General features: G+C 42.8%; 1 protein-coding gene and 1 pseudogene across 2 annotated transcripts in view; both read left to right on the top strand.

Annotated features, from left to right (window-relative positions):
- The window catches only part of LOC126484624 (venom dipeptidyl peptidase 4-like), a 348,388-nt gene that overhangs the window by 309,549 nt on the left and 12,322 nt on the right, over nt 1-26,517 (top strand). For both annotated transcript variants that reach the window (XM_050108208.1, XM_050108207.1), the window contains exon 16: nt 24,145-24,356. In XM_050108208.1, the coding sequence (XP_049964165.1) occupies nt 24,145-24,356 (212 nt within the window). The remainder of the gene's footprint in view (nt 1-24,144; nt 24,357-26,517) is intronic.
- LOC126485807 (5S ribosomal RNA) lies at nt 19,469-19,586 on the top strand (annotated as a pseudogene).

Here is a 26,517-nt window from a genome sequence, read left to right as displayed (position 1 = left end):
CACCCTGCTACATTCTCCTTCCTTCGCTCCCCAGAATTAAGAATTATTACGGGGTGGAAGGAAAACACCGACCGCCCATGACATCACCACTTAGTTTTGCAATCAGGTTTTTGAGTATGATTCTCCGTCTCTAGCGCCTAGAGCAATGGGACGCAACTCTCATGCCCGGACATAAAATTCCTACAGCAGTACGACGCAAGTCTCGAAGGAAATCGATAAAAATGGAAGATTTGAAGATTCCTGAGAATATTTAAGCACAAAACAGTGCAACAGTTTAAAGAAAGTAGCTGGTAACTGACTTAGTGCCGTGTAGCAATATTAGTAATTTAAACACGAGGTCCCCGATTCGAATCTTGCTAGCAGCAATAGTTTTTCCCTACTCTCATTTAAATTCTATATTTATTTTGAAATGAAAAAGTAATTAACAAATATCGGATCGGAGTCTTTAATAAATATGATATGATTTCATTTTTAATTACCAGCCGGCCGGTAGAGCCGAGCGGTTCTAGGCACTTAAGTCTGGAACCGCGCGACCGCTACGGTCGCAGGTTACAATCCTGCCTCGGGCATGGATGTGTGTGATGTCCTTAGGTTAGTTAGGTTGAAGTAGTTCTGAGTTCTAGGGACTGATGACCTCAGATGTTAAGTCCCATAGTGTTCAGAGCCATTTGAACCATTTAATTACCAGTTGCATGAAATACAAGTACTCAAAATAAACTACAATTTGGTACAAGACAGTGAATCATCAAACAGAAATTAAAATACTTTTGTTACATATAGAGACTGAACAATATTAATGAGGTATATCTCTTTTTTTTTCATTTAACAATGAAACATTCCGCATGCCTGTAGCAAATTCTAAATTGTTTTCTTGTGATTAGTTACTTACTAGGCTGACCACACAAACCGCAGTCTGTCTTTAGCGTCGCCGGTTAGCCTCCTGCATCTTCCTCGGTCCTTGTATTTTTTCCCACTTTCACTATCGTAATCATCTCCTCTCTGGCCCAGTCAGTTCGTCTCACCCGTGATGTGCCCCTCGGCATGTTGCCTCTGATTTCTTCTTCCGCCAGCTGCTTGGTGATCTGGCCTTCTCGGCGCATTACGTGCGCATACCGCTTCGGTCCCCTCTCTCAAATCACAGCCGACGGCCTTTGGGGCCGAGTGGTTCTAGGCGCTTCAGTACGGAACCGCGCTGCCGCTACGGTCGCAGGTTCGAATCCTGCCTCGGGCATGGATATGTGTAATGTCCTTAGGTTAGTTAGGTTTAAGTAGTTCTCAGTTCTAGGGGACTGATGACCTCAGATGTTAAGTCCCATAGTGTTCAGAGCCATTTCAACCATTTAATTACCAGTTGCATGAAATGCAAGTACTCAAAATAAACTACAATTTGGTACAAGACAATGAATCATCAAACAGAAATTAAAATACTTTTGTTACATATAGAGACTGAACAATATTAATGAGGTATATCTTTTCTTTTTCATTTAACAATGAAACATTCCGCATGCCTGTAGCAAATTCTAAATTGTTTTCTTGTGATTAGTTACTTACTAGGCTGATCACACAAACCGCAGTCTGTCTTCAGCGTCGCCGGTTAGCCTCCTGCATCTTCCTCGGTCCTTGTATTTTTTCCCAAGTATCACTATCGTAATCATCTCCTCTCTGGCCCAGTCAGTTCGTCTCACCCGTGATGTTCCCCTCGGCATGTTGCCTCTGATTTCTTCTTCCGCCAGCTGCCTGGTGATCTGGGCCTTCTCGACGCATTACGTGCCCACACTGCTTCAGTCCCCTCCCTCAAATCACAGCCGCCGGCTTTTGTGGCCGAGCGGTTCTAGGCGTTTCAGTCCGAAACCGCGCTGCCGCTACGGTCGCAAGTTCGAATCCTGCCTCGGGCATGGATGTGTGTAATGTCCTTAGGTTAGTTAGGTTTAAGTAGTTCTAAGTCTAGGGGACTGATGACGTCAGGTTTTAAGTCCCATAGTGCTCAGAGCCATTTGAACCGTTTGAAATCACAGCCACAGTGTCCAGCGATTTGTACAACTCTTATAACTCGCGATTTCTCCTTTTTTCTCAAGATGTCTCCATCCTTCACTGATCCAAAAGTCTGTCTCAGAACGTTATTTTCAAATGGCAGGAATTTCCTGTCTGTCTTTTGCGTCATAGTCCAGGTCTCTGCTCCGTTAAGATGACAGGTTGAACTATTGTCCTGTAGATCGTAATCTTCGTGGAGCTCGATAGAAGGCGGGACTTCGGCAACTTTCCGAGTGCGTTCTTGTGGTTACTAATTAAAAATAAACAATGTTATTTTTATATAAAAATTATTATTTAATTTTTTTAATTAACATTTTGGTTTGGTAATAAAGATAGAATATAGATCAACGTAAAAATATTGTTACTACTTAAACTCTAACTGTGACCTTTGAAATCATAAAACTTACACACTACAGCTACTGGCAATTATAATAAAATAATGGGAATATAGTGTCTTTAAATGCGTTCTGAAATCTTCTGGTCTACAAAGGAAATTCTATAAACGTGAAGAAAATCGAATAAACTGAAAAGCCCCTGTCTACAAGGTGCCCTTGTAAGACTGTAGATACTCATTGTTGAATACATTGGTGCACATATCCGAATTCCTGCAGAATCTCTCATTACCCTAATAAGACGAAGCATGAGATAGTACAATAGCGAATGAATAAAACGACAGGTGGCAATCTGTGATGTACCCAGGGAGATTGTAGGACATGATCGCTTTGGTGGTTCTGATGTTACGACGCGGGAAGGCAGTTGTCAGCCACGCTGGTGGATAACGGAACGCCCCACCAAAAGAACTCCTCGCCAACATTGTGGCCAGCATGGGAGCACGCTGCAGAGCGTGCACTGCCGTTCATCTAAATCTACATACATACTCCGCAATCCACCATACGGTGCGTGGCGGAGGGTACCTCGTACCACAACTAGCATCTTCTCTCCCTGTTCCACTCCCAAACAGAACGAGGGAAAAATGACTGCCTATATGCCTCTGTACGAGCCCTAATCTCTCTTATCTTATCTTTGTGGTCTTTCCGCGAAATATAAGTTGGCGGCACTAAAATTGTACTGCAGTCAGCCTCAAATGCTGGTTCTCTAAATTTCCTCAGTAGCAATTCACGAAAAGAACGCGTCCTTTCCTCTAGAGACTCCCACCCGAGTTCCTGAAGCATTTCCGTACCACTCGCGTGATGATCAAACCTACCAGTAACAAATCTGATCATTCTTCCTATTAAGAACAATGTGCTGACATTTGCCATGTCCTGGGTATCATCATTATTCACACTGACTTCAGTATTCAGATTGTCATTTCTGTTCATCCCTTTGCTTAATTGTTTCAATTACCTTCTGTACTACACTGTGGCAGTACTTTCTTTGTGTTCTACGCGCGCAGTCCGGAACCATGCGACTGCTACGGTCGCAGGTTCGAATCCTGCCTCGGGCATGGATGTGTGTGATGTCCTTAGGTTAGTTAGGTTTAAGTAGTTCCAAGTTCTAGGGGACTAATGGCCACAGCAGTTGAGTCCCATAGTGCTCAGAGCCATTTGAACCATTTGAACTTTCTTTGTATGGTCCAAGTTTAATCGAGCCATGTTACTTGGCAGGAAGACATGATGCAAAAGCTGCCTTTGTCCTTAAGTTTTGCACACCAGCGTTCATTTGGACAACCGAATGGAACGACATTGTTTTTACCGACGAATCCCGAATCTAGCTGCATCAACACGATGGTCGGATTAGAGGCTGGAGACAGCGGTGAGAGACTGTTGAACGGTTGCTTTATGCATCTCCATACTGGCCCTGCACCCGTTGTTATGGTTTGGGGTGGTATTAGATTCCACTCCCGCGCAACCTCCCCCCCCCCTCCCCCCTTCTCCCTACCAGTGGGCTTTGCCGGTACAGTAACCAACCAGCGTTACATCTCTGAAATGTTGGAGCCTATCGTTCTCTCATACCTTCGGAGCTTGTCGACGGCCACATTGTAGGAGGATAACGCGCGACCACATATAGCACGCAGTGTTCTAGATTTCCTCGTGGCCCATCGGACTGTCTGTGCCTCCCTGTCCTCCCGATCTCTCGCCCATCGAAACCGTCTGGTCGATGACTGCAGAACGCACTCGTTCCAGGATACACCACCCGCTGCTACACCAGATCAACTTTGGCAACATGTAAAGCAGCATGAAGTGCTGTACGCCAACAACACACCCAGAGTCTCTTTGATTCAATGCCGAGGCGTGTAGCAGCAGTCATACCCAGCAGCAGTGGCAACTCTCAATACTGACTTCATCATCTTTCTCATTTCAATCATGTGTTCTTTGTACAACATGTTATCTACCAAATCAGTCTGGTTGCGGTGTTCCGGCCCTTCTTGGTGTTACATTTTGGATGGCCAGCAGTCTATAAAGGCCATGTTGGCTAGTATTACAAAGCCAGATCGAACAATCATCCAAATGTGGTTACTTCAAGTAATAAAGAAGTTGCTGCCCCACTTCAGAAACCATACGTTTGTGTGAGGTCTGTCTGACGTCTCCACAGATTCCACTCCATTGTGATTGCACCTATTGTGCGGCTGTCTGTATCGCTGAGGCAGGCAAGTCACCCCACCTCGCCAAGGTTCATGGTTAATCTGAAGAGGGAGGCCGATAGTTGTTATAAGTCTGTAACATTTTTAGGATTGCTTGCCGAGCTAATGATCATTGTATCACTACTTTTAGCCACCGATAATACAATTTACACAACCTTTAACGGCCTTGCCTCTCCTTGAGGCATATCGTACATATAACGCGCCCAGAAAACCGAGAGAATTTTATACATCGACGCGACCGCAATAAAACCCTCCCGGATAACCGCTCGTGTCAGCACGCCGCTTCCGGGTTTGGCGGAGGCCCGCCAGGTCCGGATCGAATCCGGCCAGCGAATTAAGGACGAGAGTCCTTGTGAAAGCCAGCTTGGGTGCGGTTTTTAGACGGTTTTCCGACATTCGAATGGGTGAATACCAAGTCCAAACTCAGTTAAGGGATTAGGAAATACTTAGAAAACTTTGGTACACTTCGACGTTAAGTCTAGACGTCGACTTTGGAACACACAGATGGGGAACTGGCTCGACTGGGTGGGTGAAGGAAGGGCATTCGGCCACTCGGTACCACTACCGCTGCAAAATCCGAAAATTAACACGCCGATCCCGTGAAGATACAGTATAAAAGCCAGGAAAGTGGATGTGACCGGAAAAACCACGAAGCAGTAACAGTCTCAGTAAAATCCATTGCCTTCACCGGTTGAAGGCAGCATTGTTGGTAGCTATACACACACCACTTTCGACACACAGGAGACGTGGAGAGTAAACATTCAGTAACTTGGCTTCTGTGATTGGAAGGGGGCAGGAGAATTACAGAGCGCTGGCCGGGGTGGCCGAGCGGTTCTAGTTAGGTTTAAGTAGCTCTAAGTTCTAGGGGACTGATGACCTCAGAAGTTAAGTCCCATAGTCCTCAGAGCCAATCACAGAGCGTACATATGATGGACTGACCAATATGGATTCGCAAAGAAAATTCTTCTGACCCCTGTCATACGCTGCGTATTTCCAGCCCGACAGAAGCCCTCATCAAGACACATGCTTGCTGCTCGACATCTGAATCTGTGACGGGCAACCATGGTCGGCTGCAACGTCACATTATCTCTGTAGTGAACGAGTTTTGAAATCTTGTTTTTATGAGCTGAGGCATCTTTGCGATGAAGAACATTGTTCCCGTGTTGAATTTGTGTCGGTTTTGATCTCTCCTCCATGTCCGAAGTGATGATTTTAATGGAGCAAGCCAATAAGGTGGTATGTTTTGCCTGCATCAGGCGGCGAACCCTGGTTGAGTGCGTCGCTTGGTCATGTCAGTGTCGTGATGTTTGGTGGTGGATGAATAAATTAAAGATGAAGCTCCGTGATTAGACGGCAAGCATAGTTTCTGCGCATGTTCTCAACATCTAACCGGGCTAGTCACGTGATTTTGGGATGACACTGCTTCTCTACAATTTGGGGTAACAGTGTAAGTTGAATATTACGTGTATTCCCCTTGTTTTATATACGTTTTTGCACGTTTGAGTTTTAGTAATAGTTATGGTGCGGTATTGTCGTTACTACGGATGTAAAGAGAAGTATGTGAAAGGAGGAGCAGTTATTTTTCATAGGTATGTACAATAAACATTTAATTGTAAACGTCATATTGATATGAAGCACTTTAAATGTTGAAAACTATGGAGGCACGGTATAATGATGTCTTGTATAGTAGAGATAATTTCTGTGATTTTATGTCACGTGTTTACAAGACAAGTGCTAGATGAAACTGCAAATGTGTTTGGGTAAACTGCCAGTCTGTGTATATACAATGATGCTATGTTCACAAGCAGATGAAATTTGTACATGACATTCTGATCAATTTCCTCCGACTTGTGCCGATTGTCAAACCGTTCTGTAATCTATGTATTTTTAAACGAGATAGTTTCTATAGTCATTGTAACGCACTTAATTAGAACAAATTCGATAGTAAAATCAGTGCAATAGAAAAACTGGAAAAAGAAAATATTGTTGGTTATCACTTCTTTTATTGTTCCAAAACTCGAGCACTTATCTTGTATTTTTTATTTTTTGTGCGTAGTGTATGGTTTTACTTTACTGATGAGATGGGGAAAAAATGTTGTAGATGTTTTACTTGTCTATATAAAGTAGGAGCTTAAATAAAGAAAAATTGAAATAATAATGGACAAGCAGGTGGAGCAAATCGCTTGCCGTATTTACCGTACCAATTTCATAGTTCCAAATGTGTTGTTTTTTAGTCACACTTCGGCGTCGTCTACAGTGTCATTGTAACGCAATTAATTAGAGCAGTGATTCGACAATATTAATAAATGCGATAGAAAACGTAAAAAAATACTGTTGGCTGTCACTTCTTATACCATTGCAGAAAAAAACGTAAATAAAGTGGAATCTGAGCTATGATACTTTGGCGAAAGAGCAGAATACTATTGCTCTTCACACGTTTAGTTCAGCTTCAGTTTCTGGTATAAAACTGTTAAGATGTCTATAAAACACATATTCAAAGTTGCACGGTAATTCTGAAGGTGAGCTAGCTGCAGCAGCGAAGTAATGACACGAGGCAATGACACTAAAAATACGCAAAGTTTTATAAAAGCTAACATTTGCCATTCCAAAATCACATTACTTGATCTGCAGCAGATGTTGTGGACAGAATTCTCGTTCTGTGTATCCAAATGCTCACTCTATAGATATGTATACTCTACGGCCCAGGTTTGCGAGCAGCGACTGGTGTCCGCACAGCATACGTTGGCCAATGCGCAATGACCAGTTTTCGTCCAATGCGCTGACCGAGTTCATTCGTTTGTTCGCAAGGCGAGGCCAACAGTGTTGCCACCTATTGGCCGCTCGGCGATGACAGAAGCGAGTCGCACGCCCTGCGATCTTTCTCAAACGATTTAGACGAAACTACTCGGTAAAAAAAGTTTTCAGTTTTGTGTCACTTATAGCTTTAAATGTTGCGTTCATGATGATGTGTCCATCATTTCGTTAATGGGTGTAGTTACTGTGATATTTACGTGGAAGTAAGACGCTGCGCGAAATTCGAAAAAGTTTGCAGTGAAAAGTAGACATCGCTATGATTTTGCAGTTGGTGCATATTACATAATATGTTGATTTCTATGAAATTTAGTGAACGTACTTGGATGGAGGTCTCTATCAGTCATCAATCTCGAGAAAACTGGTGTGACGTAGCACACTCATTTGCAGTCGCACCGCGCCAACGATAAAGGCAGAGTGAAATATTCACAACAATCCTAAACTGGCTTAGATATCGAAATGGGATTTTGGCAAATGACAGCACATGAAAACGAGAGTATTTCTCCATATGGTTGTTATGCAATACTTCATTATCTGCCGTGTTATTTCAGTAACTGTAGACTTTTTCAATGACAGAATGCAATGTGTAAGGGCCATCGATAGAGGTGAAACGAGAAATGCTATGGGTTTTGGAACAACATAACTGGTGAAGCCCCCCAAAAATTGAGAGTGTAAGTTTCAGTTCAGAACGGCACTTTCCCTCCAGCGCTCGACATTTCCCCTATAGCTTCTGCCCGCAACCCCCACCACTACTGCTTTCCCCATGCTTGCCTGCCGTCTGCTCATCTACTGGCCACGGTATTCCGCACGGACTGTTCTGTACTCCCTCTGCTCCACGTCATAGCTTGGGGAAGGTAGGGGGGAGCCGTCTGGAGACTCAAGACAGACACTGCGTGTTTCTCAAGCTAACTAATTTTGCAGCCATAAAAGTGTGTCACTGTAAATGAGGTTTCACTGCTATAAATTAAACAAACGGAAAATGCATTTCATTGTTAAGTGGGTATGTGTTTCTCATATTTCTTAATCAGGCATTACACACGTAACAATATTTAATCAGCTCTTGCACTTTGCATCTCCCCACCCGTTTTCCATTTCGCAAGAGCGTTCGGTGCACTGTATATTTAGCCTGCAGTTTAGGTTACAGACTGAAAATGAGTTTCACAAACACGTGTGTTGTTCCTTATTGTTGAAAACGTTTTTCGCAGAGGTAATGTAACATTGATATTACACCTGCAGCCATTTACGTAAACGAGGGAATCGACCCTGAATGAAATTCTTGTAGAAATGTAGAATCTTTCTCTTGCCACCGAGGTCATAATACTCCCTGTCGTACCACAGGCCAGTTACTTCAAGGTGCAGATCAAAGCGAATGTCATCGACGCTCACTGAATATAGAGAGGAACACAGATCAAAATCACTCTACTGTGCTGTCACATTGTTGAATCAAAACTGGTAATCTTACTTAAGATTACGTAGAATCGGTTGGTAGCGTTCGAAATCTGTCAATAACGGAAACTTTCGATGAAGGTAATTTTGGAAAAAGAAGTGTAAAACCTTCGTGCAGTTCATTCTTCCCAGACCGACAATTTGATTTTGAATGCTTGTGTACGGCCGACGAAATGCCTTATCAACAGATCGTTACCCTGAAGCGGTAAGTCGTTCGGATAGCTGGTTATGTATGTAAGGAACGAAGACTGTTGTAATCCAGAAACACAAATATAACTCATTTCCATAAATACATCTGTCTTATTCAAAAGATGAAATAAAAACTGACTTAACAATGAGCCCCTACTAAGCCAGGGCATCTTATTGTAGTGAGGCGGAATTCTTTGCACGCTGTCAATATCTACAAGCGCTGTCGAAGTCATGCTGTCGTATATTATTAATTGTACGACTGCAGTCATTTCATTTTTCAACGTTAACATTCTTTGGTGAGAACGTATTCGATTTCACTGATTACTGAAAGATATTATCTCATTAAAGTGCGCTGAAATTATTTACAACATGGGTGGCGTTCCATCTGTAGACTCAAAAACTATTAGTCCGATTAAAATTACTTGGTAGTTGACACCTCACGCGCTGCTGCTGGTTTTCTTCAACCTCGTTCTACGTCACGCCCGAACCGTTCGCCGTTGCCAAACTGCCACAACAATTGGTCAGTTCACTACCATTGCCTTGTCTGGCTTCCCTCCTTTATTTCTTTGGGTCCCAAATCATATACCTAGTACTTTTATTTCGTATTTCATCACACATGATAACCACATCAAACACAGCACACATGAAATGATGGTAACGAAGTACAATCCTTTCATATGCAACACGAACCAAACACTACCGGATAGTTCCGCGCAAGACGCGATTCAACGTCACATATACAGCCATCATAATCAGAGTTCGGCTTGCATTAGATAAGCTTCGCACGACATTGCGTGAAACCGAATCTTTGGAGGCTGCTATATCATCTTTGCGACTCCGTCACCACAGTTGTAACTACTTTACATAGAGTTGTGGTATACCGCAATGTTGAGGGTCGTAGGTTCGAGCCTTGTCTAATATAGCTGGGACGTAAAACTGAGAGTAGTCAAACCAGTCACAAAGGGCAATAACAAGAAAACACAAACACAGGCTTTTAGTTTATAAAGATTTATTATTCATATCCCCTAAAACCATTTTAAAAATCTTTTACAAAATAGACCTTCAAATAGCCGCCAATAACAAATGTAACAGAAAACTTTATACAGTCTTTACAAGAGTGTATGGCATGAAACAAGTTAAGTAAAGATCCTTCCTTTTCACTAAATAACAAATAGCCCCACATAAATACAGATGAGAAGCATAATTAGCCACAAATTTAACAGGAATTTACAGGGACTACATCCCCATAGTAAATAACAAATTTTAAATAAAAGAGCAAATTCTCCAACGGGAACCTTAGACCAATAAACAGATCAGAGAACAATGGAATTCCACCAATTATGTAGTGACTAATTCCACTGAACTCACTCGTGAAATCCCTTTAAAGTATAAAAAAAATGATTAGGCAGAAAAGACATTTATCTTAATAGTTTAAGTTCCACGCAACAGCAAGCACACTCCAACGGATGAACCACCCTAATACAAGAGTGACCAAACTACTAGGAACAGGGGACGCACCTTGGCGCAGCCCGAACACATTAACTAGAGGAATTTCCAAATAATTACAAAAGAGAATACTCAGCTTCTGTCAACTACTGCGGTGAGCAGCGACTCTACAGGATACAGCCAGTAGATGGCCGGATTAACGGCGTCCGAAAATATTTCGATCAAGGCGCCGCGCCCTGTATTGGTCAATCCGGGACTGATTGTGCCCGCCGCTCGTAGTACACTGTAAAATTTAAGAAAACAAAGGATAGACAACCAAACCAAAGGACACAACACAAATCCTCTTATTTCAGACTTATGCCCCCTACCCTATAAACCTAATACCCTTAACACATGCAAGACCTCATATAAATAGGATGGAAACTATTTACTTCTTACAGCTCATAATTCTTTACTCTTACAGGCAGACCGCAATAACAAGCATAAAGTCTGAAGAAGTTAACGGCCTGCCGAACCAAGAGCATAAAAACCCATAATACAAGACACCAAAGTCACGGCCCCTCCAAACGAAGACTACAGAATAAATCATAAGATACTCAAACAACACTGCAATCACACTGTCTTAACACTAAACATGGCCTGTGCTCTACCCTAGAATGACCCACGCAGCCTTCACACTGCTCAAGCTTAATACTCCCGGCACTGACCATTGTTTTGCAGTCTTAAACGCCACTGCTCGATATATGCAGGAACCAAGAGTGAATTCCTTATTGACGCCATGACGGGGATAATCACATACAAATCACTGTTTCCGGCAGTGAACAAAAATTACGATCAGATTGATCACAAAACACAACTTCAAAGAACTAGTAGATGCCCGCTGTTAGTAGCACCAAACGACGAGAATCCACATCACATACATAGACACCCAGCATGAGGTAGTACAATATACACACTTGGTAGTGCATTGGAAGCCATCACCACCAGCCCACCGCCGACACACTCCTCAACGCTCCTCCGTAATGGTCACTCCATGACTCGCCAACACAACATATACGAGGGCTATCCACAAAGTACATTACGTTTTCGTTTGTGTCCGTTAGGGGCGGGGCTAGCGCGGCCATCTTGGTGTCATAGCATTCCGCCGCTCAGTCGGCATCCTGCCGTGCTAGTGAGAGGTTCGTGCTGTACTCCGTTGAGTTACTGTGACAGTTTGAAATGTCAGCGTTAATTGAAAATGCTGCGAAGTGTGAAGTGCGTGCTGTAATACAGTTTCTGACTGCAAAAAACTGTACACCGGTAGAAATCTATTGGCAGCTTTGTGAAGTGTATGGGGACAACATAATCACTGAAGGTGGAGTGCATCAATGGGTCATAAAATTTAAAAATGGCCGAACTAGCGTTCATGACGAAGAGCGAAGTGGAAGACCCAGCATAGTGACTGCCGAACTTGTCGAAAAAGTCGATGCCGCGGTCCGTGAAAACCGTAATTTCACAATAACGGAACTCTCTAAGAGTTTTCCGCAAATTTCACGAAGTTTGTTGCACGAAATCATTACCGAAAAGCTTCGTTACCACAAGTTTTGTGCAAGATGGATACCAAAAATCTTGACAGAGATTCACAAAAATCAGCGAATGGCTGCAGCGTTAACGTTTTTGGACGCTTACGAGAAAGATGGCGACTCATTACTCGATCGCGTCGTTACTGGTAACGAAACATGGGTTAAGCATGTGAACTGGGGGACAAAATTGCAGTCAATGCAGTGGGGGCACACAAATTCCCCCCAAAAACCCAAGAAATGCATGCAGACAATGTCGGAAAGGAAGGTGATGGCGACTGTCTTTTGGGACGGAAAAGGTGTGATTTTTGAGGATTTCCTGGGTGTGTGTGATGTCCTTAGGTTAGTTAGGTTTAAGTAGTTCTAAGTTCTAGGGGACTGATGACCTCAGAAGTTAAGTCCCATAGTGCTCAGAGCCATTTGAACCATTTTTTTTAAATTTAAGTACCAGATAGGTGTCGTATGTAATATTGAGAAATATTCCGTCTTTCGCGACTGTAATAAAACTTATATTTATACCAGAGTCATTTCGTTTTTTTTCTAAAACGTTCTGATTAAAACAAAGTTGGTGAAGTACACAAAACTGAATTGTGGACGTAATAAAATCTAGAAACTAAAATATATTGTCAGTGAGGCGCAGTGCGCAAACAATTTGAGTTTGTCACAACGGAAAGCAAATAGTTGCCAAAACATAAATCAGTCGACGAAAACATTGAATATGATGTTGCTAAAGCAGCGAAGCAAAGAACTGCGTCAGACAATCAAGTAGCTCAGCAACGTATGAGCCGAAATCCTGCTCTAAATAATACTTTTCATACTGTCGCAAAAGAATATACCTCAATATGAATAGTAAAACAGCGACTGTGGAAGAGAAGATATACAAACAAAACAGATAACGTGAATATTCTATGTGTGCCTTTTCATTGTTTTTAATTGCTGTGAAAAGAAATATTGGAGGACAAAATTAGAAAAACCGAAAACTTATTATGATTATAATGAAGAGACAAAGCACCAGAAATTTCAAAAAATTACATTCAAACGAATAAAATTGATGACATAAAACACTTCGATATTGTTTTTAAATAAAGAAAATATTAAGCTCCGACCGAGGTTTGAACTCTGAGCCTTTATCTCATCTGCCAAGCACCTTAAATTATGCTACCGCAGCTTGTCTTTCGACAGATCTCCTAGCAGAGTACAAGATGTCACGTAAAATACCGACAAACACTCACGTATCATCTAAGTACAATAGGAAATAAACCATTACCGCTATTCTTTACTGCGAAAAAGTGGTTTGTGAGAATGATACAAACACCTTTCCTTGCTATTGCCTGAATTAGGAGGCTTATTGCTTGTTTGGTTTAATGGAGTATGAAGCAGTTGGTATAAAGAATGCTTTTTTCCAAACTTTCTATAAAAGAAAATCTGCTATCAAGACATTGCTTTTGTGCAATTACTTCATTTATGACTGAACGTTTCTAAAACTGAAGACACTCGTCCGTGCTCATCACTGCAGTCGAGCTCTGGGAACGTCGTTCTCTGTTCATTGGCTGACTGTGTTTTGTGACGTCAGATGTGCAGAACGAACATAAACTCGGCCGCCGTCGTAAATGACGCGCACTGTGGATAAGACAAACACTGGTGCCAGCCACTCCCCCAAGGCTCAATAGCATTTTTTTTAATTTCCAAATCTAATCAAAAGGGTTTGACTATTATTTTTATTCTGTCAATTGCTTGAAATGTAATATTTCAATCTTTTAATCCTTTGCCGTGTTATTTTCACCAACATATTGACTTTATTTGCTCTTTTTTTTTTCGTCCTCTCATTCTTTTCTCGTTTGGAATCTGCCTGTATGGACTACGAGTATAATCTGAAACCAAGTGTCAATGAGGACTGTTCATCAGTTGGCAATGCGGCAGCTCATGTAGGCAGTGTGCAGACAGTTTCAGGTAATCAGTGAAAGTGAGAGATTACATTTACCTTTTAGCTTAGAAACTGATTTTTTCTGTCTTGAGTTTGCTCGTTGAGGTTAGCTTTAATAGTTGTGAACAAAGCGATCGTAGTAGTGCACATCACAAGGTCGTGATAAGTTTAGGACATGAGTTGAAAACATGTTGTCTGCCGCAGTTTAGCCATTTCAAGTGCAAAATCAGCTGTCAACAGTGCATTTCGCATTTCCAGTATGGCCTGCTTCATGGTGGCCACTTCCAAAGTTGCTCCGCATAACAGCATTTGTGAAGCGACCCGCAGTGTTTGGGTCGTGTTTGTCACCTGTCAGCGGCAGCTGATGTGGCAACACTGTAGCAGCTATTGACAAACAATTTCAATCGGACTATAGTGTAGTCAGTGAAAAACATGTATTTTCTACTTTCTTCACCGCAGCTAAGGATGTTGTTTACCACGACTAAAATATCTAGAAACTCCTCTCAACCACACGTAAACTCTTTAGGTGTCTGATAAACATGGCTAGCTGTGCAGGGACAAACTCTTTACAAAGTTTTACGAGCTGACTGAACACTGTGTGCCATATTTTGTATGCGACATATGACTGTCACATTTGATAAGAGCGCCTAGCGAAACTGAAGATTTCTGCTACTGTAGGTCGAAACGTGAAAATGTTGACAGCGCCACACAGCGTCACACTCCGCAGATACGCCCCCCAGTTTACAGCTGGCGCTTCTCCTGTGTTGTCTCCTCAGTAGTGTGCGCATGCATTCCCTCCCCCTCCTCCCTCCCCCACCCCAACACCCATTCCTCACCATGCCGCAACTACTCGAGCAAAAGCGAGAACTCACGTTATCAGTTAGTTTTCGAGATCTGCGTTGGATGCCTCAGCGAACATTGGAGTAATCCCCACTTTGAAGCATGGACCTTGCCGTTGGTGGGGTGGCCTGAATCGTGCCTCAGTGATAGTGAAAGCCGTACCATAGTTTCAGCCACGACGGAAGGATATGTATTGAGAGACCAGACAAATGTGTGGTTTGTGAAGAGGGGCAACAGCCTTTTCAGTAGTTGCAGGACCAACAGTCTGCATGATTGTCTGACCTGGCCTTGTAACATCAACCAAAACACCTTGCTGTGCTGGTACTGCAAACGGCTGAAAGCAGCCGTAATTTTTCAGGAGGATATGCAGGTCTACTGAATGGTTAAATGATGACGGCGTCGTATTGGGTAAAATTTTTCAGAGGAAAAATAGTCCCCCATTTGGATCTCTGGGCGGAGACTACTCAGTTGGATGCCTTCATAAGGAAAAACAAAACTGGCAATCTACAGATAAGAGCTCAGAATGTTAGATTCCTTAATCAGGCAGGTAGGTTAGAAAATTTGGAAAGGGAAATGGCTAGGTTGAAGTTATATATAGTGGGAATTAGTGAAGATTGGTCGCAGGAGGAACAGGACTTCTGGTAACGTGAATTCAGGGTTATAAATACAAGATCAAACAAGGGTAATGCAGGAGTGGGTTTAATATTGAATAAGAAATTAGGAATGCGGGTAAGCATAGTGAACACACTATCGTAGCCAAGCCCATATCTACCACAGTAGTACAAGTTTACATGCCAACTAGCTTGGTAGATGATGAAGAGACTGAAGAAATGTATGACGAGATAAAAGAAATTACCCACATAATTAAGGGAGACGAAAATTTAATTGTGATGGCGGACTGGAATTCGATAGTAGGAACAGGAAGAGAAGGAAGAATACTAGGTGAATACTGATTGGAAGGAAGGAATGAAAGAGAAAGCGCCTGGTAGAATTTTACACAGAGCACAATTCAATCATAGCTGACACTTGGTTTAAGAATCATAAAAGAAGGTTGTATACTTCGAGGAGGCGTGGAGACACAGGAAGGTTTCAGATTGATTATACAATTGTTAGACAGAGATTTTGGAATCAGATTTTAAATTTTAAGACTTTTCCAGGAACAGATGTGAGCTCTGACCACAATTTACTAGCACGAATTCTTTACAAAAGAATTGAAATACTGGTAGAAGCCGACCTCGGGAACGATCGGTTTGGATTCCGGAGAAATGCTGGAACATGCGAGGCAATACCGTATCTAAGACTTATCTTAGAAGATAGATTAAGGAGAGGCGAATCTACATTTATAGCATTTGTAGACTTAGAGAAAGCTTTTGACAATGTCAACTGGGACACTCTCTTTCAAAAATGGCGTGTGACGAGGGCCTCCCGTCGGGTAGACCGCTCGCCTGGTGCAAGTCCCTCGATTTGACGCCACTTCGGCGACTTGCGCGTCGAACTCTCTTTCAAATTCTGAAGGTATTAGGGATAAAATACAAGGCGCGAAAGGCTATTTGCAACTCTTACAGAAACCAGAGGGCAGTAATAAGAGTCGAGAGGCATGAAAGGCAAGCAGTGGTTGTAAAGGTAGTAAGACATGGTTGTAGACTATCCCCAATATTATTCAGTATGTACATTGAACAAGCAGTAAAGGAAACTCAAGAAATATTTGGCGTAGGAATTAAAGTTCAGGGAGAAGAAATAAAAACTTTGAGGTCTGTAATTCTGGTAGAGACAGCAAAGTACTGTCATCTTACAGCATCAACGAATTTTCGACCGAGATCAGCAGTCACCATCTTCGCTTCTGTTGGACAGCCAGAGATGACAAATACACTATTAATAGGCCGTAGAGTTTTCATTTTTATATAAAATAGCACATTAATGTGTGGCTACTCATTTTAAACACATCGTGATGACGTGTTGGTTGCATTCCACACTTACTTCCTTTTTTTTTTTACGTCACGTTCTTGACGTATCCCTGTTTTATTTCTTGAATTTGTGCTTGTATTAATGACGATCTGCTCAATTTACGTTCCTCTACGAGTCACACACAATTTTATAATACGTAAAGCCACAGCCATTTAAAATTCATTGCAAACTGAAGTCGAATAAACGGCGAACAGCCGTTGAGTGATGATTTATTAACGATCAATTTCGCCGCGTTAAAGCAGCATCTCCAGGTTATTCTACATAGGGAAGAAAGCATCTTGTAATCTAAACACTAAACATTGATTAATAACACCCAGTAAAAGTATATAGCTTACAAGAATGCTTTCATTCCTATGTAGAACAACCTGAAGATGCCACTTAACGCTGCGAAATCTAACGTTAATGAATCATCCTCCACGAGTGTTATAAATTTGCACTCTCACATCCGTGTTGTTTTATTTTCAGTTTTTCCAAATCTATACGTCCAATTACTAGCGCACTTATTTACTGCACAACAGATTACAGGATGGTCAATGCCGACCGAACTCGATTATGTTTGGACCTTTATTAGCGATCATTGATTAAAATAGGGAAGGAGACTGAGCATTGTGTCAGATGCTTACAAGATATAAGTACTCTAAGATAAGCTGCACGCAACAATTGTCTGAGCATCTGTGTGGAGAAGAATTGAAGCACGATTTACGAATCCCTTACATGAGGCCACGTTGTAGAAACATTCTGTGATTAGTTGCTGAGGTAGAATTCCAAAGTAGACTACCAGAATGGTCGAACTTACGTTTGCCACAAATACCGCGTTCAGTACACATGATCACCATGACAATTCTGTGCGTCATCTTGATGGTCCATACCCAACATCAGTTCTCTCTCGACGTTAATAACGGCAAGCATCAGTGGTGATTCCTTATGTAGACTATCTAAATTGTGTAGCACTGCGTCAGGTTGTTCTGCTTGAATTACTTGAGAAAGCTCTGGTGACATAGCAGTGTAACATGTGGCTATCACAGCGCATTATGAGCGTGTATTGCGGAATTGTTTGAATAAACATTCTCCTAGAAGGATATTGGACGGAGCGACCCTACTGTAAAGTCACCGTTATTTCCCGATCTCACACCCTTAGACCTATGGTTGTAGGGCCACATGAAGTGAGTTGTAGACTCCCAGCGGCTTAATATGAGACAATCACTTTGTGATACTATAGTCACAGCAGGAAATACGATCTGGGGGTGCCACAACAATGCCCTGTTTATAACAACCCGCCAGGTTAGCCGAGAGTGCTAATGCGCTGCTTCCTGGGCGCGGAAAGGCGCGCCAGCCCCAGATCGAATCCGCCTGGCGGATTAGCGATGGGGGTCAGTGTGCTGACCAGCCTGCATGTGGTTTTTAGGCGGTTTTCTACATCCCACTAGATGAATACCTGGCTGGTCCCCATGTCCCGCCTCAGTTACATGACTCGCAGACATTTGAAAACTTTTGCACTCTTTCATGGCTTCCACTAGACGCAGACAGCCGGGGTACACTAATTCCGTCCCGGGCGTATGGGGTGGCTACAGGGAGAGCATTTGGCCACCCTCTGACACTAAGATCACCAAATATGTAGTATGTAAGTTGATTTTTTCCACCGTGTACAAACTCTGGGGATTGATTGATGAAAAGATATAGAACAATAATGCATGGGTTCCTTGCTAGAGACCATTTATTCAGTCATACCTTCTTACAGAGACTGCAGTCTAGTAATGCGCTGTATCATGCAGCCGCAGTTACAGTGCATGTTGTACATTGTTTCCATGTGCCTCAACGTGTGTATGTACGTGCCATAGCATGTTCTGTCTCACCTGTTCACACTGGCCAGGCTGCATCCGAACAGTGTCAAAGGCAACACGAATATGCTGCCTCAGTGTCTCCACATCTGGAATGGACTCAGCATGTACGATATATCTGAGATGATCCCATAACCAGAAATCGCACAGGTTGAGATCCAGTGAATGAGCAGGCCATGTAACTGAGCCTCCTCGTCTGATCCATCGACCAGGGAAGGCACAATTAAGATGCACCCAGGTGTTGACAGTGAAGTTGGCTGGAGCACCAACATGTAGCAGTCTCATAACCCTTCGAATCATCAAAGGCACCCGCCAGAAACGCCGATAATTCCGGTCTCTTAGGCGACGTGGAAGGAAGACTGGTCCCAAAATATAGTTGCCAATTATCCTGGCCCACACATTCTAGCTGCCCCGATGCTGATGATTTGCTGTCACCACACCATGGAGGTTCGGCATGTTATCCCACAGCTGACTGTTATGAAAGTTGAAGGTACCACTCTGTGTAAAAGTAGCCTCATCTGTGAATAGGGTGGATGATACAAATCCTGGAATCGTAGTTGACATGGACCAAAAGGTCCTTTATTATTATTAGAACTATGTAAGTGACGTATCTGGTAAGAAAGCGTCAGTCGTCGAGCAGCCGCAAGTGCAGCAGCATCGACACAGACTAGTTATGGCACGTTATTTTAGCAGGAGAAGGCGTACGTGCCTTACAGTGTATAAAGCTATTGATAATATATTACTACAAAAAGTGGAGTAGGTGCGCAAGTTATTCATCATGGTCCTTCAGTGTTTTGTGGATGCGTACTGAATTTTACACTTACTAATACTGATGCTGGGCAACGGCCTTGCCGCAGTGGGTACACCGGTTCCCGTGAAGTCACCGAAGTTAAGCGCTGTCGGGCGTGGCCGGCACTTGGATGGGTGACCATTCGGGCCGCCATGTGCTGTTGCCATTTTTCGGGGTGCACTCAGCCTCGTGATGCCAACTGAGGAGCTACTCGACCGAATAGTAGCGGCTCCGGTCACAGAAAACCATCGTAACGACCAGGAGAGCGGTGTGCTGACCACACGCCCCTCCTATCCGCATCCTCAACTGAGGATGACACGGCGGTCGGATGGTCCTGATGGGCCCCTTGTGGCCTGAAGACGGAGTGCTTTAATACTGATGCTAGTGCAGATGGTAATGACTGGGTTACTGTGGCTCTAGTTCGTGATGGTAAAGCGGAGAGTGTATCAGGGCTGGGCACTTTTAACAGCTGAGAAGTTATTGCTTATCGTACATTTCAGATACGTGAAGTTTACAACAGAGATCGTGGTTCACCTTACTATATGTCTACAATGCCATTGGTTCTTAGGACAAGGAATTGTCGTAAAGTATATGAATCAGAGTCTGTGTCCGTATGGGTTAAAGGTGCACTGAATTGTGCTAAGATTAAAGTTATTGGTTATGTAACACATTACTATAGAAACTGAAATAAAGTACCTGCCCTTTCCTTGACCAATGACAAAACTGCTCCCGATGTGGACAGTCTGTCGCTAGTAAGCCCTGCACTCGCTGTAAGTGATAAGGATAGTAACAGTTGTCATGGAGAATGTCCCACACAGTCGCCTGGCTTACCGTGTACTGGGGACCCAACTGCCTGGTACTGCAAGTCTGATGTCCAAACATTTCGGCTACGTTCCTCGTGATTTCCTGCTTCCTGAAAAACCCTACCTCAGACAAACAGCGAGGCACTGTTGCAAACACTGAATGCTGTGGTTGTTGTAGACGGGAATAGGTCTCCTGACACAACGTTGCTACCCGCCGCCCGCTGCCATTTGTCTTTCGGTAAGTAAACACCATGTTGGCAAGCTCTCGATTCAAATACAGAACCATTGTATACAATGCTGATCACATCCACTACAAGGTGAGTCAGGAAGACAAGTGAACTGGACACAACATTACCATTTATTATGGCAGGAGGGGGTGCTAGGCATGACGTATGAGGAACACTACCACCCTCTAGAAGGAAACCATGCATACTGTAACTGTGGCTGCATGGTGCAACACGTATTAGACCACAGTCTCTGTAACAAAGTACGATTGTATAAATGGTCTCCAGCATGGAAACCATGCATTTCTGGACATGAATTCAGTTCCATATCCTTCCATTGGTCAATCCCTGGAGTTTGTACACAGCGGAAAAAATCACCCTGTATAGTCAGTCTAAGGCCTCCATGCTAACCTTACATGGGATTAAGATTTTGCACTGTCATATGGCATCTATATACCAAGAATTTTGAATAGAGGACGCTTATGTTTGCACCCAGTAAATAACTGAGATTTATGCGCTTAAGGTCTGTTCATGTTTATAGTCATTTTATCCCGACTCCGTTTATACGAGGCCTGTTCAGAAAGTAAGCTCCGATTGATTGCCAAATTGAAACCACAGTGAACATCAGAAATGTTTTACTTGTAACAATTAGCTACACCTTTCAGCTACTTCTCTACGTAGTCGCCGTTCTGACTTAGACTTTTGTCATAGCGTTGTACCAACTTTTCAATAGCCTCATCATAGAAAGCAGCCGCCAGTGCTTTCCGCCAATTCTCCACGCTGGCCTACACCTCGTTGTCTGTGTCAAAATGTTGTCTTCAAAGACAGCGGTTCATGTGACCAGAGATGAAACTCAGGGGGAGACAATTGCGGACTGTATTGTAAGTAATCTAACATTTCCATTTGAAAACGATGCAGGAGCATCTTCATTGCCCCTGCAGAATGCGGCTGAGAATTGTCGTGAAGACGAAACAGCACGACAGTTATGTAATGTTAGCTGCGTAGCTTCAGGCGAAATTTCTCACCAGGCCCTCCTACTTGGCGGCAGACACTATTTTCTAGACATCTTTACGCACTCACTGCGAGCTCAGAAATGAGAAGAGCGACGTGATGCTAACTGGGGTTATACTAGAGACACTACCCAACACATCTGTGCAAAGCTTTATCGGATTTTCATAGTCGTTTCCATTTCGCGACCGATCGGAGCTTACTTTCTGAACGCCCCTCGTACAATACACTCAATCCTAACACTATCGCTGTTATGGTCTACAGCTTAATCAAGCCTTTTACGCTGCTACTGTGGATGCTAGAAATCGTTCTCACAATGTATACAGATCACTGGTAGTTTCATTTAAATGTGATTTACCAAACTCTTAAGGAATACCATTCCTTTTGCTACACATCATGTACAGTGTCATATCATGACCAGAGATAGTCACACTATAATGTTTGTAGCTTTAAGTGCTTTTTATAATAGCCATTCACAGACACGTTAGAATTGTAATCTGGTAACTTGTGACGCGGCAAGTTGGTGTGGATGTGTTGCTGTGATTTGTAGTTGTGTATGCTGGGGAGATCAGACTTATTTGTGTACGCTCCTGTGCATGAGCGGATCCGCAGGAGCTGCGTCCAGCCACTGTTGCTTGCACAATGCCTTCTCGTGTTTCTATATGACAGTTTCCATAAGTTTGATTGCATGACACTAGGTGTGTCACGAAACATTCAGCATAAGAATCCCCGCCTGTTCTGTTACCTTTTATGAATGACTTCTGTCTGTGACACTCGCTGGATATGTAAAACCTGGCTTTGCTTGTGCATTTCGATATAACGATTAGCCAAAGACATTTTTCCTACGCCATTTACGCATAGGCAATGCTTTACGCAGTTCTGGCGTGGGAACAATGACACTCCGTTATGTCAGTTGCACCAGATGCACAAATGGTCAGTAATATTAGTATGCCATGCTGTGTTATTTACGTTATCATGAGAGAATGCAGTGTTACAGTTTACTGTGCAGATAGGTCATACTTCTCACAGCATTGATCATGTCTCCGTTGTAAATAGGTTCAGCAATGCTTGGCTGCAGCATGCCGCGGCATCCTTTCGAATATTTCATATATGGTCACTGAAGTGTAGGTGCCACATTTTATAATGTTATCAATGCGTTGGTGGGGCCTTTGTAGTTAGGAGTTCTCTTTATATTTAAAGTTACGAGATTGATGCAGATTTACCCGTTTTGTGTTAACAGACAATTGCTTGGTAATGACGATGAGAGTGAAACTGGCCAATAGTAAATAAAAGAATTACGTGAAGTTACAGCAAAAGTGGAAATTTGTCTTCATTCAACCAATAATTGACGATTATGGGTTCATTTACAGAGAAAATTACATACTTTTAAATGACTAACTTACTTTGTCTCTCCATTTACCAATTCATAGACAGCAATTACGAATCACCCGGGATATCTCAGGTTTTGAAAAGGGTCATAATTTCTCTTGCACGTTTACATTTTACAATCAATTTCTGTAAGTTTAGGGACTCATGAGTTCACTTGTCTTGCTGGTGATTCTCACTGGGCAAAGACAAAGAGACAGATATCTCAGTCGAAGAAGAGAAATAATTCACTCAAACCTTAGCTTGATACTTCGCATGAAGTGCCTTCGCCGAGTGCGAAGAAGCATATTTCCTCTGTACACCTATCGAAGAGGTTTAGCAATACCACGTGAGACAATGTATGTCATTATTAATGTGGTGTGTTACGTGAGATATAGTTAGTAACAGCCGCGCGGGATTAGCCGAGTGGTCTAGGGCACTGCAGTCATGGACTGAGCGGCTGTCCCGGCGGAGGTTCGAGTCCTCCCTCGGGCATGGGTGTGTGTGTTTGTCCTTAGGATAATTTAGGTTAAGTAGTGTGTAAGCTTAGGGACTGATACGTCTTCCACTAGAACAAATTATTTACTCTCTATGATGAAGTACATGAAGCAATGGTACAGAGAAATGTATAGGTCGTTGCCTGAATGTATTGTCTGCATAAAAAAGTAATTAATCATTAGTTGTGATGTTATACATTTTCAAAGACAATGAGACAGGTAAAATTAGTTTAGTGCTCATTGTGTTCGCATTTGTACTTTCCCAATATTTCTCTTTTACAATGTACTTCATTACTATATTATTATTGTTGTTGTTGTCATTACTACGCAGAAATAAGAGCCATCCAATAAGGGTGAGCTAACAGAAACCGATGGAACATATCTCGTTTAGTTGGTGCGCACTACACAACATATAGATAATGCTAGAGTGATCTGTTTGCAAAAAAGTAGTTTTATCTGCTTGGAATTGGTCTGATGTACTGACAGTATCATTTCCACGTAATTTATGAAGTAATATTTACAAAATTAATGAGACTTTCGTTGCCACATATTTACACTTTACCTATTGGCTTTTGTCTCGGTATCTTCGGCCCACGTTTAACGATTTTTCTGAAGTTCCTCCAGCACGAATGGCTGGCAATGTCAAAGGTTCACCTTCATTGATGACAGTGGATCATTTCATTTACTTCATTTGCATCTGTACTGAACAGGACTTTAACTCAGCCTGCAATTGGTGTTGAGAGCATGCATGCAGAAATAAGTTTGAAAGTCCACACACGTGCATATTCCTGCTTTTTTTACGTGGTTACAATCTACACGGTTCACAGACATACGAGAGTCAGAGAGGTACATGGGCTTTCCCACGCCCGAGGACAACGAGGAGGGCTACAACGCCAGTGACGTCACACGACTAGCAGAGCGCTTCGCGGGAAAGAAGTTCCTGTTGATGCACGGCACCGCGGACGACACAGTCCTCTACCAGAACTCCATGGCGCTGGCGACAGCCCTCGAAGAGGCCGGCGTGCTTTTCGACCAGCAGGTATGTTCCAGAACCTCGTCAGACCAAGTCATACATGCACTATATTCCTTCTTAACAATCTGTAGCCATATTCAATGTTAATCGACTGTCATTGTTTCAAAAACATGAAAAGGTTTTACAAATACGTCTACCAGTCACAAAATTTGTTAAGTACTTAAATTATTTTATTAGGAACATGTTAAACCTCATCATCAGCTATAGAGGTAGTAAAAACCAGAAAGTGACTAGTAGCGGTGTTTCTAAAACCTTTTAATGTTTCTTTTCGATTGGCTTCCACAGATTCGATAAACTGTAGAAGTGACATCATGTAACACCGTAAGCTGCTGTTTAAATTATTCTTAAACGTATGTACAATTTCGGTCAAAGTGCCTAGTCCAGCACCTGCTGTACAAACGTCATGGATACAGTAAAATCGTAGGTAAAATGGATGTTTGAAAATTGTAATAAAAATACATTGTGCAACTCAGTGAAAGGATCACTTTTTTGAAAGCCCGCAACCGTCCGCCTTTGTGGTACATGAGTTTAAAATGTATCTCAAAGTGCCTGCGAACTTCATCTGTAGTGGTGCAGAAGTGCCTAGAGCTCGGCGTCGCTTCAAACAGTGAGGTATCGACACAACCCAAAAAAAAGACCACGCCTCAAAAATACATGTGAGCTGTAAAGTGGGTTAATGATGCCACATTGGCACCAAATCCCACCACAATTGCGACCAGCGCCACCACGATGTTTTTTCAGACGGTGGGAAAGTCATCACACCTCTTTTACCGTTTCTTTTGACGCCTCTACAGTGGAGGTCAGAAGTACGACGCCTAGCGTTGAAATCGCGCGATTTCTTATTGGGTGGCCGAAGAAAAACTTTTAGACATATAGCCACTCAGAATCGACACGAAAAAGCCTTACAGGGCAGCATAAAGTGCACCTATGTTGATTCCCACAGCAACAGGATGACGTTCTTGACAGCTTTCGGCGCTGCTGACAACTTCCGGACGCTTCAGCACTTTTCTAAGGACGTCGTGAGCCAGCAACCCTACTGAATGTGATCACACCCACGTGGAGTGCAGTGCGACCACAAATTTTCCTCTTGTGTACAGTGTGGAACCACTAGAGACCGTTCAAATAAATTCAACGAAATCTCAACACAATGCAAAGCAACAAAGGATGCTTATGCTTTTTCAGCCCTTCTGTTTAGACCATTCTGTGCTGTGACCACAGAGGGGTGTGAGATTGACACATGTGTGAATAAAACTACTAAGGGAGCCTATAAGACCACTCAGTTAGGCAGCACCCTCGATACCTCCTGCTCACCTTGCTGAGCACCTTAAAAATATACCCGTGCAGACAGATTCTGTGACAAAAGTCCTAGGCGCCTGCAGGCAGGCTACACTGCTGCTCCTGCGCCTGCTAGCAAGAAGCGGAGGGGTGCCGAAGCGGTCGCTCCTCTGCCACGTATAACGCTATTTCAATTGAGAATAATATTATCAGGCTTATTCTTATACAGGGGAGAGGTGATCGATAATATCATAAATAATTAATAGCATTGAAAAAATTCTAATTAAAATTATCGATATATAATCTCTCACCAGAATAACGCCCACAGGAAAGTAGTGCCTCAGGGAAATCAAAGAGGGTTCAACGCTGCTGCTTTTGTTTCTAAATTCTACTATATAAACCATGCACAGGTATTGTTAGTTCTCTTGTCTCGTTTTCTGCACTCTGAATAAGTGTACGTAGCTGCAGCCTGCGATATAACTGGCATTTCCGAGTGATGTGCTACGGAAGCGATCAGGGCACTTCTGTTAAACTGCGAGGAAAGTGACTACAGTTTGTACGGGACAGACTTACGTTGAAACTTATACTGAGATCTAAGTAGATCTTTGCCGTAAGGTCAAGGACTAAGAATATCTGAGGAATTGTGTGCGCGAGAGGAAGTAGCGCTCAATATTAAACGCTATTACATGCCGAATAACCAATAATAGCACCTATGGGCTACACGAAGAGACGTTAAATTGAATATAAGTACGGAATCGGACACTTAGCTATGTTAAAGTAAAAGTGTCCGAAGTTTGAATTACTGTATCGAAGTGTAGCAATGGACCATAGTCCTTGCTGTAATATCTTTGAGTGAGGAACTATAAAAATCACGGACATTTCAGTTGACATA

The sequence above is a fragment of the Schistocerca serialis genome, chromosome 6, assembly GCF_023864345.2.
Source record: "Schistocerca serialis cubense isolate TAMUIC-IGC-003099 chromosome 6, iqSchSeri2.2, whole genome shotgun sequence".
NCBI lineage: Eukaryota > Metazoa > Arthropoda > Insecta > Orthoptera > Acrididae > Schistocerca > Schistocerca serialis.
This window is presented reverse-complemented; position numbering and strand designations above follow the sequence as displayed.